The sequence below is a fragment of the Leopardus geoffroyi genome, chromosome D1 (genome assembly GCF_018350155.1).
Source record: "Leopardus geoffroyi isolate Oge1 chromosome D1, O.geoffroyi_Oge1_pat1.0, whole genome shotgun sequence".
In the NCBI taxonomy this organism is placed as follows: domain Eukaryota; kingdom Metazoa; phylum Chordata; class Mammalia; order Carnivora; family Felidae; genus Leopardus; species Leopardus geoffroyi.
Genome location: NC_059329.1, coordinates 54,806,319 through 54,825,120, shown reverse-complemented (window position 1 = coordinate 54,825,120; position 18,802 = coordinate 54,806,319). Strand labels below are relative to the sequence as shown.

General features: G+C 37.7%; 1 protein-coding gene across 5 annotated transcripts in view; it reads right to left on the bottom strand.

The window, feature by feature from the left end:
* The window catches only part of PAK1 (p21 (RAC1) activated kinase 1), a 181,404-nt gene that overhangs the window by 34,444 nt on the left and 128,158 nt on the right, over positions 1 to 18,802 (bottom strand). For all 5 annotated transcript variants that reach the window (XM_045483882.1, XM_045483879.1, XM_045483881.1 and 2 more), the window contains exons 3-5: positions 14,293 to 14,393; positions 13,206 to 13,353; positions 9,910 to 9,947 (exon numbers count right to left, since the gene is read on the bottom strand). In XM_045483882.1, coding sequence (XP_045339838.1) covers positions 9,910 to 9,947; positions 13,206 to 13,353; positions 14,293 to 14,393 — 287 coding nt within the window. The remainder of the gene's footprint in view (positions 1 to 9,909; positions 9,948 to 13,205; positions 13,354 to 14,292; positions 14,394 to 18,802) is intronic.

Sequence of the window (18,802 nt, the reverse complement as noted above, 5' to 3'; positions counted from 1 at the left end):
GTAACAGACCTCAAGGAGATGTCAATAATTAACAGAACTAGGATAAAAATTAGCAAGGACATAGAAAATTTGAACAATACCACCAATCAATTCAACCTAACTGACATATATAAGACATTCTACCCAAGATCTGCAGAATACACATTCTTTTTAACCACATATAGATCATTCTTCAGAATAAACCATATGCTAGGCCACAAGAAACATTATAATGAATTTTAAAGGATTAAAAACACATAAAACGTATTATTTGACACCTTGGAATTAAATTAGGAATCAACAACAGGAAAGACATTTCTCCAAAAAGATAACCAAATGGCAAAAAAAAAGAATACATGAAAAGATGCTCAACATCACTACCCATTGAGAAATGCAAATCAAATCAACAATGAGATACCATTTCACACCCACTAAAATGGCTATAATCAAAAGATAGAGAATAACAAATATGAAGGAAGATATAGAGGAATTTGAACCCTCATAATTGCTGGTAGGAGTATAATATGGAACAGCCACTGTGAAATATAGTCTGGCAGTTCCTTAAAATGTTAAACATAGGGGCGCCTGGGTGGCGCAGTCAGTTAAGCGTACAACCCTTGATTTTGGCTCAGGTCATGATCTCACAGTTCGTGAGTTCGAGCCTCACACTGGGCTCTGCACTAACAGTGCAGGGCCTGCTTGGGCCTTCTCTCCCTCCCTCTCTCTCTCTGCCCCTCCCCTGCACTGTATGTGTGTGTCTCTCTCTCAAAATAAATAAACTTAAAAAAAAAAAAAAATAAGTAAGGGTGCCTGGCTGGCTCAGTCAGTTAAACGTCTGACTCCTGATTTCGGCTTAGTTCACAATCTCACGGCTTGTGAGTTCAAGCCCCACGTTGAGCTCTATACTGACAGTGTGGAGCCTGCTTGGGATACTCTCTCCCTCTCCCTCTACCCCTCCCTCACTCACATGCTCTGTCTCACTCTCTTTATCTCTCTCAAAGTAAATAAATTTTTAAAAATAATAAGTAAAAAAATAAATAAATAAAATGTTAAACATAGAGTTACCATATGACCTAGCAATTCCACTCCTAGGTATATATCCAAGAGAAATGAAAATATACATCCACATACAATTCATACATGAATGAGCATTATTAATAGCCAAAAAGTGGAAACAACCCAAATGCCCATCAACCGGTGAGCAGATTAAAAATGTAGTATATCAATACAATGCAATATTATTGAGACCTAAAAAGAAATGAAGTACTGATGCAAGATTCAACAGGGATTAATTTTGCAAACTTTATGCCAAGAATCTAGACACAAGACTATATGCTATGCGCACATTTCAATAAAATGTCTAGAAGGGCAAATTTATACAGACAGAAAGAAGATCAGTGGTTTTCCAGGGCTGGGCATGGGAGTTTGAATGAACTGTAAAAGTTAACAAGGGAACTTTTCAAGGTGATGGGAATGTTCTAAAAAGTAGAGTGTGGTGATGGCTACACAAGTATAAACATAAAAAAAAAAAAAAACCACTAAATTGTACAATTAGGGTGGGTGAATTTCATGGTATATAAACACTGTCTCAATAAAGCTGCTTTTTTAAAAGTAAAAATTTTAAATTATATCTAAAGCCAGTAGATTCTCATTATATATTTTAAATAATCTAGAAATGTAAGGAATTAAAAGTGAACAGTCCTCAGGAATGCCTGGTAAAGATGGCAAGTTGAACGTGGGAATCTACATCTTGAAATCTCACTAGAACTATAATAAAGAAATAGTCTTTTAAAGGCATTAAACCCAGAAGAATGAGGAGAGCAAGAGAGAAGGTAAGAGCAGCAAAAAAAAAAAAAAAAAAAAAAAGGGAGGCAATGACTAATGGATGAGCAGTAACTGACTCAAGGAGGCTGAATTCAAAGCTGAAAACCAATCTATTTATCTATGAAGCAGAATCCTCAAAGGCACAGGAAGTGGTAACACTGTATACTTCTGAATTTGAAGATGAAATAGAGGGGAAAGGGAGAGTACTAAAGGCAGATTCAATGAAAGTTATTTAAGATGTAGTTAGATCCCTAAATCTCTTCACCTACTCTACACCACTATGTGGTTGCCCTTCCCACCCCTAGCAGAAAACTGGAGGTCTAATCTCTGGAAGGGAAAACAGGGAATTTCTGGATTAGGGATGTCAGGCACAGTCAAATGTTAAGACTATCAAATCAAAAACAGGGTAATTAAGAGAATATACTGAATGCTGAGACCCCTACCCCACTTCCCTTTCTAGGCTCCTAGAACACGAGGAGTCTAACTTTTATTCTCAAAGCAGGAGATTAGAAGATCCTTCTCGGTTTCTTACCAGCCTCAGTTCTAAGATAAAATACAGGAGGTTTCAGCAAATGGTCCAGCTGGATTACTCTATAGCGATACAAACAAAAAAACTAGATAGCAATGACTGCATAACTCTAAAAATTTATTAAATTACTTAAAATTTTTTTATTTTTAGACAGAAAAGAGTACACATGCAAGTAGAGAAGAAGCAGAGAGAGGGAGAGAGAGAATCCCAAGCAGGCTCCACTCTGTCAGCACAGAGCTTGACACGGGGCTTGATCTCATGAACCATGAGATCATGACCTGAGCCAAAATCAAGAGTAGGATGCTTAATAAACTGAGCCACCTAGGCGCCCCAAATTACTTTTAAAGGTATACATTTTACAATTATATACTTACAATTCAATGACACAAACAATGAGCTTAAAATTCTATTAAAGTCTTTAGTGCCACAATTATAAATATGGGCATATATCCCCAAGGATTACCAAATATCCACAGGGTACTTCTAACTTAAGAGGAAGAAACCAAAATGAATGGGGAAAAAAAGGACACTTGGAATAAACAGACTAGACAGAGAGAAAAATATATTAAAAAAAAAAAAGCCTAGGGGTGCCTGGGTGACTCAGTTGATTAAGCATCTGACTTCAGCTCTGGTCATGATCTCACAGTTCATGAGTTTGAGCCCTGTGTCAGTCTCTGTGCTGATAGCTCAGAGCCTAGAGCCTACTTGGGATTCTGCGTCTCCCTCTGTCTCTGTCCCTCCCCCGTTTATGCTGTCTCTCTCTCTCCCTCTAAAAAATAAATAAACTTAAAAAAATTTTTTTTATTTAAAAAGCCTATCATTCATCTCAGGGATAAGCAAAGATACCGATTCTGGAAACAGAACGGGATACTTTAATTAAAAATAAATAAATAAATAAATAAATAAGCTCTTCACAATTAAACATGAAAACAGAAATTAAAAATTCAATAGACAGACTGAAAGATGAAGTTGGGGAAGTCTCCAAAAATAAGAATAAAAAATCAAGGCAAGGGAAATAGAGAAAATATAAGAAAAATGGAGAATCAGTCCATTTTAGAGGTCCAAAATCTAAATAACAGGAGTTCCAGAAAGAAGAAACAAAGAAAACAGAAGAGATCACCAATGAAATAAGCCAAGCAAATTTCCTAGAACTGAAGGCTTGAATTTCCAAGGTTGAAAGAGTCCACAAAGCCACTTGCAAAATAAATAGATGAATATAGGGATATAAATATGAAATTTGAAAGCAATGGTGATAAAGAAAATGCCACAAACTTTTCAAGTGAAAAAAAAAAAGGCCAGATACAAAAAAGCAGGAATAAAACAGCTTCAGACTTCAATAGCCAATGCTGAAAGCTAGATGACAAAAGTGCAATGTTTTTCAAATACTGATGGAAAATTATTTCCATTCTAGAACTCTAGACTCAGCCAAAGTATCAATCAAATCTGAGGGTAGAATAGAGATGCTCCATTTTGAGAGTTGGAAGACATTAAATATTTACTTCCCATTTACTTTCTCAAAGCTACTGGAAGGTCCACCAAACTGCAAAAGTAAACCAAAAATAAGGAAGACACAGCATAAAGAAAATAGCAACACCAACACAGAAATACAAAGGGACTGTCAAGACAATGGTGAAGAGAGATCCCAGAACATCTGTAAATTACAAGAATTTTAGTCCTATTTGACTTTTTAATCTAATACTTGGGTAAAAATTATTTTTAAGTGAATATTCTTAATCACCATCAACTCTGAAGGTAATTACTGCTACTATTCAGTGTTTAGCCTTTCAGAGATTATCTGTGGGTAGTAATTACATCTGTATCTGTGTAGGTCTTTATTTTGACCTCATGCATTCTTGAGTGCTAGTTTGATTAGGCACAGAATTCTTGGGTCTAATAACTTTTCCTCATACCTCTGAAGATACTGTTCCTTGGCCCACTATTGCTAATGAGGAACATTAGGTGTATATTCTCTTTGAAAGATTTGAAGATCTTTCTCTTCATCCTTGGGGTCTCTGCAGTTATCTGACTTGATAACTGGTACACCCTTTCATCTGAAGAGTCATGCTTTTTTTAGCTGAGGGATTTTTCTTCTATTATGCCTTTGTTTATTTTTTCTACTTTAGTGCCCCAATTCTATAATTCTTCTTGAATCTCCTTAAGTAACCCCCTTTTGTCCCTTATTCCCCTATTTTCCCAGTGTCTTTATATTTTGTATCACTAATTCACTTTTATATGTATTTTTTAATCCTCTGGATTTCTTTAATCATAGTCTTAATTTCTAAGAAATCTTTTTCATCCTCTAATCTAATAGCACTGTTTTTGTGGATGCAACATCTATAAAATCTCTGTGACCACCATATATTTTTTTGGAAATTCTTTTAATTATCTATTTCCTCTGGGGCCAGTTTTACTTTCTGTTTCTGATCCTTCCCTTTAATGCTTTGTTTCCCTTAAGTATCTAGAGATCCTGGGCTTTCTATTCACACTTATAAGTGAAAAACTAGATTGAACAGTGTACATGAGTAGCATGAGTTTCCTCTGCAGTTGTGAGTCTGTTTTTCCACTGTCCTCTCCTCTGATTGGAAAGTCTGATACAGTCTCTACATGAGTTATGGCGTCTGTACATGGTTACTGGCAAGCATCACTTCAGGGTATGTTGGCATGGAAGAGCACATAAGACTGAGATTCCTCTTCTCCCAGTTATGAAAAGTATCTCCATCTTGGGATGGAGGAATTTAATGCATTTGCTTCCACTGCAGAGCTACTTTTCCTTTCCTCCTTCTTCATACTGCTGTAGAGATCTGTAGTTAACTTAGGTTCTGCTCTGCTTCTGTCTTAGGCCCCTATACTACAGCAGGAGTTCTCTTCAAGTAGGTGTTTACTTTCTGGACAAAATTATCTGGCTTAAGCTTAGGATCAAAATTCTGCTACCTTTTGCTCACTGTAAGATGAAGACTGTCCTTTCTGTTTCAGATGCAGAATTTTCATTAATTTTTAATTTACCCTTTAAGATGATCCAGGACTCCTTCCTGCTTCTTATATGTATTCTCTCAACTACTCTTATCTTCCTAGGAGTTTTCTTTTCCACATATTTTAAGCTGTGGTTTTTTCTGCTGTCATCAATCTGATCTTTGCTTTCTATCTTCCATGACAATGGTTTATTTATGTCCCGTTTTTGTTTTGGAGCACTGTTTTGTATTCATTTTTTAAATATATCTTTTCTGAAATTAAGAAATTTGGGGTAAGGGCACCTGAGTGGCTCAGTCAGTTAAGCATCTGACTTTGGCTTAGGTCATAATCTCACAGTCATGGGTTCGAGCCCCATGTTGGGCTCTGTGCTGACAGCTTGGAGCCTGGAGCCTGCTTCGGATTCTGTCTCTCTCTCTCTCTCTCTCTCTCTGTCTCTCTGCCCCTCCTCCACTCACGCTATGTCTCTCTCTCTCAAAAATAAACAAACATTAAAAAAATTATTAAAAAAAAGAAATCTGTGATAGCAAGAGAGATAGATACATGAATTCATTCTAGTACTCTGATCCAATTTCCAGAGGAATCTTTCAAGGATGTTAGTTTAGACTAAAATGCACATCCAGCTGTATCAATCTCCTATATAAAGCTCCAACACACAGTTCAAGGTTTTTGGCTTGACACGATGGATCCTTTACTTGACTTTTGTTCATGCTACCTCAGACAAAAAAGCATTTCCCTTTTTTCTGCCTGGTATCATTCATTACCTGTGTTTACCTGACAAGATATTATAAATCCCTGTTTACATGTTCTGATTCCTCACTAAATTGTGAATTTTTTTTTTTTACTGAATTGTGAAATTAAGAGCAAAGACCTTACCAGTCCTTGATGCCCCAACACCTAAAGAGCCTATCACATAATAGCTGTTCATTTTATAAATGAGAATTCATGCGCTAACATGCTATAGAATCTGAAAGCCAGACCTCAAACCATTAAGCCACAAGTAACAAAATTTCAGTGCTAGAAGGAACCTTAAAGATTTTTTTTTTAATGAATAAATCATTAGGGACCGACAACTCTCTACAAACTTCCCTCCACTACCAGGCAGAATAAATTACTCTATCAAATATGACCCCCCCTCATACATTATTCATACCTCTCTTGCAGCCCTCATCCCTCTAGTCTGCTGTTAATTTTATTCTTCAAGGACTAAGATAGTGCATATTCATTTTTGTATCACCAGCACCTGGGCACAAAGAAGGTGCTAAGTAAATATTTATAGTATGAATGAATAAATGCATGCTCAAGACAATGGGATTTTGTACTGGTTTCTACTACTACTTTATTCAAGGGTTGGGAGAAAGTCACTTAAACTCCAAGTCTCAACTTCTTAACCTGTGTTATGAGAATAACAATCCTATCCAATTATTTCACACATCAAGTGGGATGATATGGGAAACCAATATGGAAAATAATGACATGCTACCACAAAACAAACCATAATCTCCCATGTAAAACTAGTAAAGAAATACAGAATACTGAATCACAGGGGAAAATGTTATGAATTGGGGGGGGGGGGGGAATGTCCTTGATAGACTGAGTAGTTTTAATTTTAGATAGTAAACCAGCACAGGTGTTTACCAAGCAGGTGTTATGCCCTCTGACATATGGCATGAGCCCCAGGGCTCCTGCTCTTCATGTACGAATAACATAGCTATGGCTTTACTGTAGTCTCCTTTATAAGACCTCTCTGACATCATCTTTCTCAGTTCCCTGCCACAGTGAAAAGAATCCTGGACTGGGACTCAGAAGACCCTAGTTCTAATCTGGTTCTGCCACCATCACTAATTATGAGTCTTCAGGAAAGTCTGTTTTTCTACCTGTGAAATGGGGATGGATAATGCTTTCTTCACAAGGTAACTGAGGGCTAATCACACTAACCATACATAGTTATTAGGATAGTGCCCGGCACACATTAGCCAGGCCATGATAGTGACGGCCATCACTCCTATAAAAGCATAACCACATTTGAGCCACAAAGCACAGCTCATCTTTGTTTAGGCCTCTTCTTCAATAATTTGCTGCTCTGTAATGGGGAGAAACTCCCAAAGATCTTAACATTTACAAATTCTTCCCCCTCCTTTAATTACATCCATCTGACAAAAGAAAGATTATTCCATTGCTTTCAGGGGAAAGCAATGCAGACTGGGAATCAGATACCTACTGTCATTAACCCTTTCTCTATTTCAGTTTTATCATCTATGAAACAATGATATAACCCATCTCATTAAACTCCTGTGAGGATTAAAAGAAGTAGTGACTACAAAAGGACACAGTATGCTACAAAGGCAATGGACATGTGAACATTTTTCTATGATTGATAGGAATGTAAATGACTCAAGTAAATCAATGTCTACTGCTGGAAGCACGGATTAAAGTATTTTAATGGTGACTCAGTATTGTGTGAGAACTTACTGTTCCCCTGCTTAAAATTCTTTAATAGCTTCTCATTACTCTTAAGATAAAGATAAAACTTCTACATGATCTGACCTGCCACCATTCCTCCTCATCACCTACCTCTAGTCCATTCACACTTCACATTCCAATCATAACAAACTACTTGCAGTTCCCAATTAAAGCATACCTTGTGAACCTCCTTGTCTTTGCATTAGGTATTTATTTTCTCTTTGTCTGGAATATCCTCATCTCTCCTTAATTCTTGCCCTACATAACAAACTCCTTAAGCTCAGACTCTACAATCAAGAAGTTTTCTCTTAAACATCCAACCTTTCATTCAGTAAATGGTTACTTGCCAGATGCCATGGATACGGCAATTAACAAGTCAGACATAACCCTTGGCCCCATGAAGTTTTAGCACACTGTACTGTATGTAACTGTTTGTGCCTTCATAAGCCTGGGACACTCTTAGGAGTTGGGACAATGACTGATTTATTTCCTATATTGTCACTTCTCCACACAGGACCTGGCACAGAGTGGGGATTTTGTAAATATTTAGTAAATCAATATGACAAAACCACCTCTGTATAAGAGAAAACATCAGGTGTAAAGAATAGCAGTATACTTATACATATCATAGGCGTACTATTTGTAAGACTCTTTCAAACATCAGCATCTCATTTTATTTGCTCTGAAAAATGGAATTTGTAAGTTGAGAGAGGCAGAGAGACCTTTAAGGTCATCTAGCTTTTTTTTTTTTTTTTTTTGGTTTTTTTAAATTTTAACTCCAGTAGGGTTGACATACAGTATGCAATAGTTTTCAACAATTGTATACCTTATTCAGGGCTCACCATGATAAGTGTACTCTTAGTCCCTATCACTTATTTTACCCACCCACCTGCCCTATGGTAACCATCAATTTGCTCTCTTATAGAGTCCGTTTCTTGGCTTGTCTCTCTCTCTTATTTTTTCTTTGTTCGTTTGTTTTTTAAATTCCACATATGAGTGAAATCATAGAATTTGTCTTTTTCTGACTTATTCCTTTTAGCATAATACTCTAGCTCCACCAATGTTGTTGCAAATGGCAAAACTTCATTCTTTTTTAATGCCTGAATAATATTACACACACACACACACACACACACACACACACACACAAACACACACATGTATATACACCACATCCTCTTTAACCATTCATCTATCAATGGATGGTTAGGTTGCTTCCATAATTTGGCTATTGTAAATAATGCTGCGATAAACAGCATAATTTGTGTTTTTAAGAGCACCTACGTGGCTCAGTGGGTTGAGCATCTGACTTCAGCTCAGGTCATGATCTCACAGTTCATGGATTTGAGCCCCGCATTGGGCTCTGTGCTGACAGCTCAGAGCCTGGAGCCTGCTTTGGATTCTGTGCCTCCCTCTCTCTCTCTCTCTCTGTCCCTCCCCTGCTCATACTCTGTCTCTCTCTCTCTCTCTCAAAAATAAATAAACATTTAAAAAATTTTTGAATTTGTCTTTTTATATTCTTTGGGTAAATATCCAGTAGTGGAATTACTGGATTGTAAGGCAGTTCTATTTTTAAATTTTTGAGAATGAGATCATCTAGCTTTATTTTCCAGCCAATTCACCAGTGTTAATATCCCTTCAAGTGACAGGCAGTCACTACAATGTCAGAGGACAGAATGAATGACTTTAAATGAACAGAATCTGCTCCCTTCAACAATTAGTCCTAATCCTGGTTTTGTAGACCATACCAACAAAAAAAAGGGAATTCTCTTCTAAATTCAGGTATTTGAAGACACGTCTAGTTAAGGCAAAGTGTATCATTCTCATTTTATTGATGAAAAAACTGAAACTCAGAAAGGCAACTTGGCTCTCCAAGGTTCAAAGCTACAAATGAAAAACTGAGTCTAACCAGTTCTGGTTCCAAGGTTAGGATTTCTGGAACACTAAAAAATTAAATCTGGAAGGGATACTTAACAGTTTATTAAGTCCAGTTCCTTTACTGTATAGGTAAAAACTATGAGGCCTGGTGGGGTGAGGGGCAGTAGCCAAGATGAGTTTTTTCCAGCCCAGGCTCTGCATCTACCACACAGTCTGGATCACTAACCACTAGGTCTGCCCATATCAGAATAAAGAAAATTAAGACTTACCAAAGTGTTAGAAGAATTATAATCTTCAGCTGATTTATCTGCAAAGGGAAAAAGACAAGGGACTCAGTCAGTAAACAACTACAATTAATCCATTCTTGAGGGCTAAGGAAGCCTATCCAGTCAAGCACTTGCCAGGCTGAGAGAATAATGCTATTACTAGTACTATGGGCCCAACACCAGGCTAAAGCACATTAGATACATTACCTCCTTTAATCCTCACTACAGTTTTGAGTACTATTATTATGTCTACTTTTATAGATTTGGAAACTGAGGTTCAGAGAAGTTAAGTAATTTGCCCAGGGTATACACAGGTTAAACGGGAGTCAAGATTTGAATCCTGGTCTAATTCTAAATACTATGTCAGAACTGTGTCCACATCATCAACTATATCATCATCAGGTCTCAATGGTCAAGGAAATTTCCTGCAATCTAAGAAAATGGAAAAGAATTCATGTCCTGAGCTATCCATGATAAATCATGACCAGTTTGTGGCTTCAACTTTTAGAAAAGATCCTTCTACATGCATGTCTATTCCCTATAGGGAAAAACTGAGAAAAACTAAAGTTTAAGAAAAGAGAAGCATTAATCATGTCAAGTCTAATTTAAGGCAGGGTCTTATTTCTAAGAACAAATTCAAGTTTCCTCAATGAAGCAATTACCAGAGTTCATTGATTCCAAAATGTAAATTTTTTACATTAACATCTATGAAATAGAGATGTGTCCTATAAACAAAGGCATTTCATGGTTTAATTGGCAACTTTTTTCTCTTTAGTGGTATATAAAATAATGATGCAGGTTTAGAATTAATGATATCTTAGATTTAATGAAATATGAAACATAGACTCAATGGAGATCTTAGCAAGAAAATAAGTTTAAAAGCCAAATATTATGTTTGGTTTTATTCTTTAATTCCTACAGGCCTTAGAAGAAACTGACTTAGCCAGTTCAACACCAATGGAATTAAGTAGAAATATTCTACCAAACCCAACATATTCCTCACCAAAAACCAAGTCCAGAGAATGTCCAAGATCCCAATTCCATCATATAAGAAAGTGTCAGGTACAGCTTCTTTGGTCCTATGACAAACCATGAACCTATAAGCTATGACAATATATTCTTAAACCCTGAACAGCCAGCTATACCCAGGAGAAATCAATTCAGGATATACTCTAAACATAATTCCATCACATAGCACCTGATTCACCCTGAGTAAATCACTCAGTTTTTCTGAGGCTAATTAATTTCTCTGAGTCTGTGAACTGGGGATAATAGTCCTTGCCATCCATACCAAGCCCCTAAGACCATCATGAGAATCAGTGAGATAATTCATGTGCAAGCATATACAAGTTAAAGTAGTACTCTCAGAATCAATAGTATGAGAAGAAGGGAAACAGGTAAAGGAGAGAGATGACATTAAACAAAAACTGTGCTAAGGGCACCTGGGTGGCTCAGTTGGTTGAGCGGCCGACTTTGGCTCAGGCCGTGATCTCACCATTCGTGAGTTTGAGCCCGGCATAGGGCTCTGTGCTGACAGTTCAGAGCCTGGAGCCTGCTTCAGATTCTGTGTTTCCTGCGCTCTCTGCCCCTCCCCCACTCACACTCTGTCTCTCAATACTGAATAAAAGTTAAAAAAAAAAAAAAAAAACTGTGCAAATATACAATATTGCCTAGAAATGGCCCTGGTCTTCAACTTCTAAAAAACTAAAAATTCTGCACTTGCATGTGCGTGCACACACACACACATTTACATATACACGTGTGTATAAATTTATATACATGGAAGAAGTATGAACACATATCTAAACATTCTATATATATATATACTGTTATTCATACATGCACGCAAAGGTGAACATATACACAATTACCTGAATGTGTGTATCTATATACATATTAATTCATGAATACCTAAGTGGTCTTTAATTCTAAACGTATGCAAACCCACAGAGCTATGCTTCCATATACATATCTGGTACTTGTACACGTCTACACACACGTACACATAAACACAGAGATTCTTCCAAAGACTCTGCTGCTAAGACTTTCAAAGCCAGCTTCTAATCTGAGGTTCATGACAAACACCTTAAAACATAAACTCTAATCTTCTGACTAGAAAACTCTCCCACCCAGCACCCCTCAACCCCAATTCCTCCTTGGAATGACCCAGTCCCTCAATGAGAGAAGTGAGACAGAGCCAACAGAGCCAGACGTGAGGAAGGAAATACTGCTGGGAACACGCATGACCCTCTCCTGGGTACCACCATGGCAGCATGGGCAAAGCTGCAGTTTGTCATCCTCACCATCTGTGCCCTTTGATACAAGCCAGACACTTGCTGGGGAAAGCATCCTTCAAAATCGGCTAGTTCATCCTGGTTCTCACCTTCCCCAACAATACTGCTCTTTGAAAGAGACAGCATGAACACTGGAAAGAGTACCAGACTTGGAGTTAAGAGACCAGTTCTGCCATTAATTTAGCCATATTAGAAAGGTCTTTCTTGGCTTTAGTGTCTGCAAAACAAGGAGGACCTGGAAGTAGTATATACAGATGATACATCTTGCTCTAACATTCTAAGATGCTACTATAAAAGGCAAGTTTCTGGAAATGTAGGCCTTCTAATAACATATCCAGGAAAAGGAAAATGTCCCTGCTATGGGAGGAGGTGCTCCAGATAGAGTTCCTAGAAGCAGATAGTAAACTCCAAAGGTGCTCGTCTAGGAATTAGGAGGTCTGGATTCAAATCCCAATTCTGCCATTAAAAACACTGAAAGACACAGTCTGCTACGGAGAGGTACATCTAAAGAACATATATTATTACTGGCCTATTTCACATCTGAGTGATAAAAATTAATTCCTTGAGGAAGAAATTGGGCTTGCCTACTTAAAAGATACACATGAAATGTGTTATTAAATAACAATGATATTAAAATTAATAATGATAATGATAGCTACATTTCCATGGTGCTGTTTACAACCTATAAATAATTTTCATACCAGTGAGCTCATTTATTCCTCATTACACTCTCTGGAGACAGAAATTATTATTCCCATTTTGAGGCTCAATATATACATATACCATGCTACTTATAAAGAAGGTGCAGTTTCAAAATACTCAGGTTTGATGCAAAAACTCATCATTTTGGCTCTCAAATTCCAAAAGTCCATCTTAGTTAAAGTATTGTCTCCACTCTTTCCAATACTTTCTCCTCTTACCCCATACCAATAGGCATGTGGAGCTTTTCCATCCAGGTGAAAACATTTTTTTTTCCCTAGACTATTCTGGATTCAATCCCCATACCTGTAAAGCTCATGTACTTCTGGCTGTTGGAGGTCTTCTTTGAGTTATAAAATTCCAATACATCCAGAACAGCTTGTGGGTTTTTCTTCTGCTCTGACTTAGTGATATTTGATGTTTGAAGCAAGCGAGCCCACTGCTCTGGCATTCCCTATAAGAGAGACATACAACGTGGTCAGGAAGGCATAGTTAGAGGGGATCCTGAAGGAAAATCAAAGCTAACTCTAATACCTGCTGGCAGTTAAAGACGGGTTTAGTTACTTCTTTCTCTCTATACCCTCAGAGCTCTATATAAGCCTTTTTTATAATACCTATCTCATTGGATTAGTCATTTCTTGAGATGTTTGCCCTTTCACTAGGCTATTCCTCCTTCAGAACAGGAACCATGTATGATTTGTCTTTATATCATCAGTGCCAAGGAGCCACTTAACTAAGGTCTACTTAAGAAATAGTGATTCAAGGGGCGCCTGGGTGGTGCAGTCGGTTAAGCGTCCGACTTCAGCCAGGTCACGATCTCGCAGTCCGTGAGTTCGAGCCCCGCGTCGGGCTCTGGGCTGATGGCTCAGAGCCTGGAGCCTGTTTCTGATTCTGTGTCTCCCTCTCTCTCTGCCCCTCCCCTGTTCATGCTCTGTCTCTCTCTGTCCCAAAAATAAATAAACGTTGAAAAAAAAAAAAAAAAAAAAAGAAATAGTGATTCAAAGCGTTTTCTGATAAAATTTTAGAGATGAGGAAAATGTCCCTCTCATGAATATAAGAACATAGTAATGAGGATCTCAGGCAAAGACAGAGGCATCAGGAATACTAGGGTAAAAAATGAATCTACATAGTCATATGTAAATCGAAATCTAAATGTAGCCTTTAATTCCTTTAAAGGCTAAAAGAAAAAGATGTAGTCATCTTTCTCCCATCAAACGTCTTGCATAAAGTAGATGTTCACAGAGGTCCTGCTGACCTGGCGGAAAAAGCTTCAATAGTTAAGGAATTGTATTGCTAAAGCAAAGTACCCTTGTCAGGGGTTGAATTATGTACCCCCATAGTACATAGTCAGAACTCTCAAAGATCAAAGGCCTTTCCGTGACCCAGGACTTACTGTAAACTCCCCTGTGACAGCATCAAAACCAACGTGAATTGTGTGCTCAAAATCTGAAGGAAGAGAAATCTCTGGCCGTTCCTTCTCCTTCTTTTTATTTGCTGCAAGAGAAACAGAGAAAAGGAAATAAAAAACAAGGACATTATTACTTTTTTTTTTTTTTTGCTTATTTAACTGTTTTTTGAGCTGTAGGCTCCTTTAAAGGCTAAGGACCGTCTACTTCACATATGTATTGACAAGCCAAATGCTACATTTAGATTGGAGTAGGTGCTCAAAACATGATTAAAGAAGAAAGGGATAGAAAGAATTTTCTTCAAATGTTCTTCAGATCTAATGAGCCATTTGATCTAGGGTGAGTAACTTTCTTTTTCTGAACACTGGTTTTTCCATCTCCAAAGAGAAAGCTAAGGCAGATGGTATCTAAAGATCCTTCCAGCCCTGACATCCTACATTCTATGAGCTTCTATGACCTACATCCCACTGGTTTGGTATTTGATTATGGACTGCTTTAAGGTTCCCTAAATTACAGAATTTTAGGTCTGGGTGGTATTTTAATAATATAAATCGCTAATATTTTATCAGGTGCTTACGAGGTAACAGTTTTAGTTCTTTACATGTATGAATTCACTTTAGCTTCATGGCAACCCTAGAAGTTAGGTACTATCCTTATTTTGCAGATAAAGAAACTGAAGCACAGAGATTAAGTTACTTGCTCAAGATCACATGGTGAGTAGTTGGCAGCATCCAGGCACAAACCCAGGCAGTCTGGCCCAGAGCCTGAGCTCAAAACCACCATGCTGTGCTGCATCCCTAGGCTAGGACCTTAACAGATCATTAAAAGAAAAAGATGTAGTCATCTTCTCCCATCAAATGTCTTGCATAAAGTAGATGTTCACAGAGGTCCTGCTGACCTGGCGGAAAAAGCTTCCATAGTTAAGGAATTGTATTGCTAAAGCAAAGTACCCTTGTCAGGGGTTGAATTATGTACCCCCAAATTCATATGTCCTAATTCCAGGTACCTCAGAATGTGACTTTATTTAGAAATAGGGTCATTGCAGATATAATTAGTTTAAGTTACAATAGGTCATACTGGAGTAGGGGGGACCCCTAAGCCAATAAGACTGGTGTCCTTACAAAAATAAGAAATGTGGAGACAGATGCACACAAGGAGAATACCATAGGAAGATGAACAAAGAAGTCAGAGTGATGCTGTTTCAAGCCAAGAAACACCAAAGATTGCCAGCAAGCCACCAGAAGCTAAGGGAGAGGCATGAAACAGATTTTTGTTCACAGCCTTCAAAAGGAACCAACCCTGCATACAACTTGATCTCAGAATTCTTGTTTCCAGAACTGAAACAATCCATTTCTGTGGTCTAAGCTGCTTAGTTTGCGGTACTTAGTTACAGAAGCTCTAGTAAATCTAACCCTCTTCCAACTAAAAGGAGTTTCAAGGTCTTGGTATCAGGCTAGACTTCAGCAGCCATCTGCAAATGTAATCCCACTGAAACAGGCTTAAACAACTTCCAAGGCTCAGCCAGATAATCTTTCTTCCTAGATGGGGACCTACAGAGCCCAAATTTTAAAGAGCTGTAGAAACCCTCCTTATCCCTTCAACGAAGGCTCCTCCTCCTTCAACGTTCTAAGGAGAAGACATAGGAGAAGGCCATCTGGTCTAAACTTCCAGGGAACTCCGTACACATACCTGGGAGAACTGGGTTCAGAAGCTAACTGCAAAAGCTACTATTAATTGAGCTCTTAACATGTGCCAAGCATGTGCTAAGAATTTTATATGCATCATATGTCACCAAATACTCCATACAACCCTATGAAACAGATATTAACATCTTCATTTTATAGGTAAGGAAACATAAGTACTTATTTTTAATAATTTCCTTTATCATTCCTGAGTTTCAGTGACAAGTCTATCCTAAAAGCATTATAAATTGGCCATGGAGGCTCATAGGCCTGTGAGGCAAGACTAGAATATCCTCTCTTTAAGGCAAGTCAGCAAAGAAAGCCCAGGAACCCTAAGTCTCCAGTCTTCCCCACTATCAATCTCTCAATGAAATCACCAGAGTTTTCTCCTTGTAGACATTATGTTACATACAGTCACAGTCAAGGCCCAAAGTCCCTGGCTCCATGACAAGACATTTTCCCTCCTAGAAATGCCCAGGATTACACGACAGCAAAGCTAAAACAAACAAACAACAAAAAACAAAAACAAAACAAAAACAAAAAAACAGAAACAAACAAACAAAAACATTGTAAGCCCAAAATTCACCTCTAAAAAAATTCACTGAGCAGTACTGAAGAACTTGGCTAGGGTCAGACAAAGGCTGAATGCCAGGCTTGTCTGAGCCTATCCTTGGAGATCAGATTAAAAGTATAGGCTGAATTATAGCAATCAAAACAGTATGGTGCTGGCACAAAAACAGACACATAGATCAATGGAACAGAACAGAGAGCCCAGAAATAAACCCATGCTTAAATAGTCAATTAATCTATGACAAAGGAGACAAGAATTTGGATGGGGAAAAGACAGTTTGTTCAATAAATGGTGCTAGGAAAACTGGACAGCTACATATAAAAGAATGAAAGTACACCACTTTCTAACACCAAACACAAAAATAATTTCAAAATGGATTAGACCTAAATGTAAGAGATGAAACTATAAAAATCCAAAAAAAAAAAAAAACCTATAAACTGGACAGCTACATATAAAAGAATGAAACTGGACCACTTTCTAACACCAAACACAAAAATAATTTCAAAATGGATTAGACCTAAATGTAAGAGATGAAACTATAAAAATCCTAGAAGAGAGCACAGGCAATAATTTCTCCAATGTTGACCGTAGCAACATTTTTCTAACACTTCCCCTTGTCTCCAAAGGCAAGGAAAACAAAAGCAAAAATAAACTATTGGGACTATATCAAAATAAAAGCTTTTGTGCAGCAAAGAAAACCATTAACAAAAAAGGCAACCTACTGAATAGGAGAAGGTACTTGCAAATGATATATCCAATAAGGGGTTAATATCCAAAACATGCAAAGAAGTGAGGGGCACCTGGGTGGCCCAGTCAGTTAAGTGCTCAACTCTGGATTTCAGCTCAGGTCATGATCTCGTAGATCATGATGAGATAGGGCTCCACGTCAGGGTCTGTGCTAACAGTGCATAGTCTGCTTGGGATTCTCTCTCTCTTTCTCTCTCTCTCTCTCCCTCCCTGTGCCCCTCCCCCACTTGCACACAAGCAGGTGCACACATGCACTCTCTCTTAAAATATATAAACTTTAAAAAAAAGTACTTATATAATGCCACACACACACACACACACACACCAATCTGATTTAAAAATGGGCAGAGGACACAAATAGTTATTTTTCCAAAGAAGATACAGATGGCCAAGAAACATGAAAAGATGTTCAACATCACTCATCATCAGGGAAATGCAAATCAAAACCACAATGAGATATCATGTGACACCTGACAGAGTGGCTAAAATCAAAAAGACAAGAAATAACAAGTATTGGTAGGGATGTAGAGGAAAAGGAAACCTTGTGCACTGTTGGTGGGAATGTAAATTGGTACAGCAATGTGGAAAACAGTATGGGGTTCCTCAAAAAGTTAAAAATAGAACTACCATATGATCTAGTAATTGAACTACTGGGCATTTACTCAAAGAAAACAGAAACACTAATTTGAATAGATACACGCACCCCTATATGTGCATGTATCTAAGCAACCTAAGTGTCCATTGATAGATAAATGGATAAAGAAGCTGTAGGTGTGTGTGTTTATATACGCACACACACACAGGAATATTATGCAGCTATAAAAAAGGGATGATAGTGCCATTTGCAACAACATGGATGGACCAGAGGATATTATGCTAAGTGAAATAAGTCAGACTGAGAAAGACAAATATCATATGATTTTCACTCATATGTGGAATCTTTTAAAAAAATGAATCAACAAACAAAAAGCAGAATTAGAGCTATAAATACAGAGCACAAACTGATAGTTGCCAGAGGGGAGGGGGGTCGGGGATGGGCAACATGCGTGTAGGGGAGTAGGAGATAAGGCTTCCAGCTATGGAACGAATAAGTCACAGGAATAAAAGGCACTGCATAAGGAATATAATTAATGGTACTATAATAGCACCATATGGTGACAGACGGTACCTACACTTGTGAGCATAGCATAATGTGTAAACTTGAATCACTATGTTGTACACCTGAAACTAATGTAATGTGTGTCAACTACACTACAATACAAATAATTTTTTTAAAGTATAGGCTGTAGACGAAAACAGGTGGCCAAATCCACAGTTAAGGCCCCAATGCTCAAGAGAGCTGCATGCATGTATATGGTCCACTTGTTCTATTACCTTTCCAGGTTGACTTGTCTGAACCTCACTACCAGACTGAACATTCCCGGACAAAGAAAGTACCAGTATACCTTATAGCACTTTATAACAGATTTACATTTCATAATAATTACAATAATCACC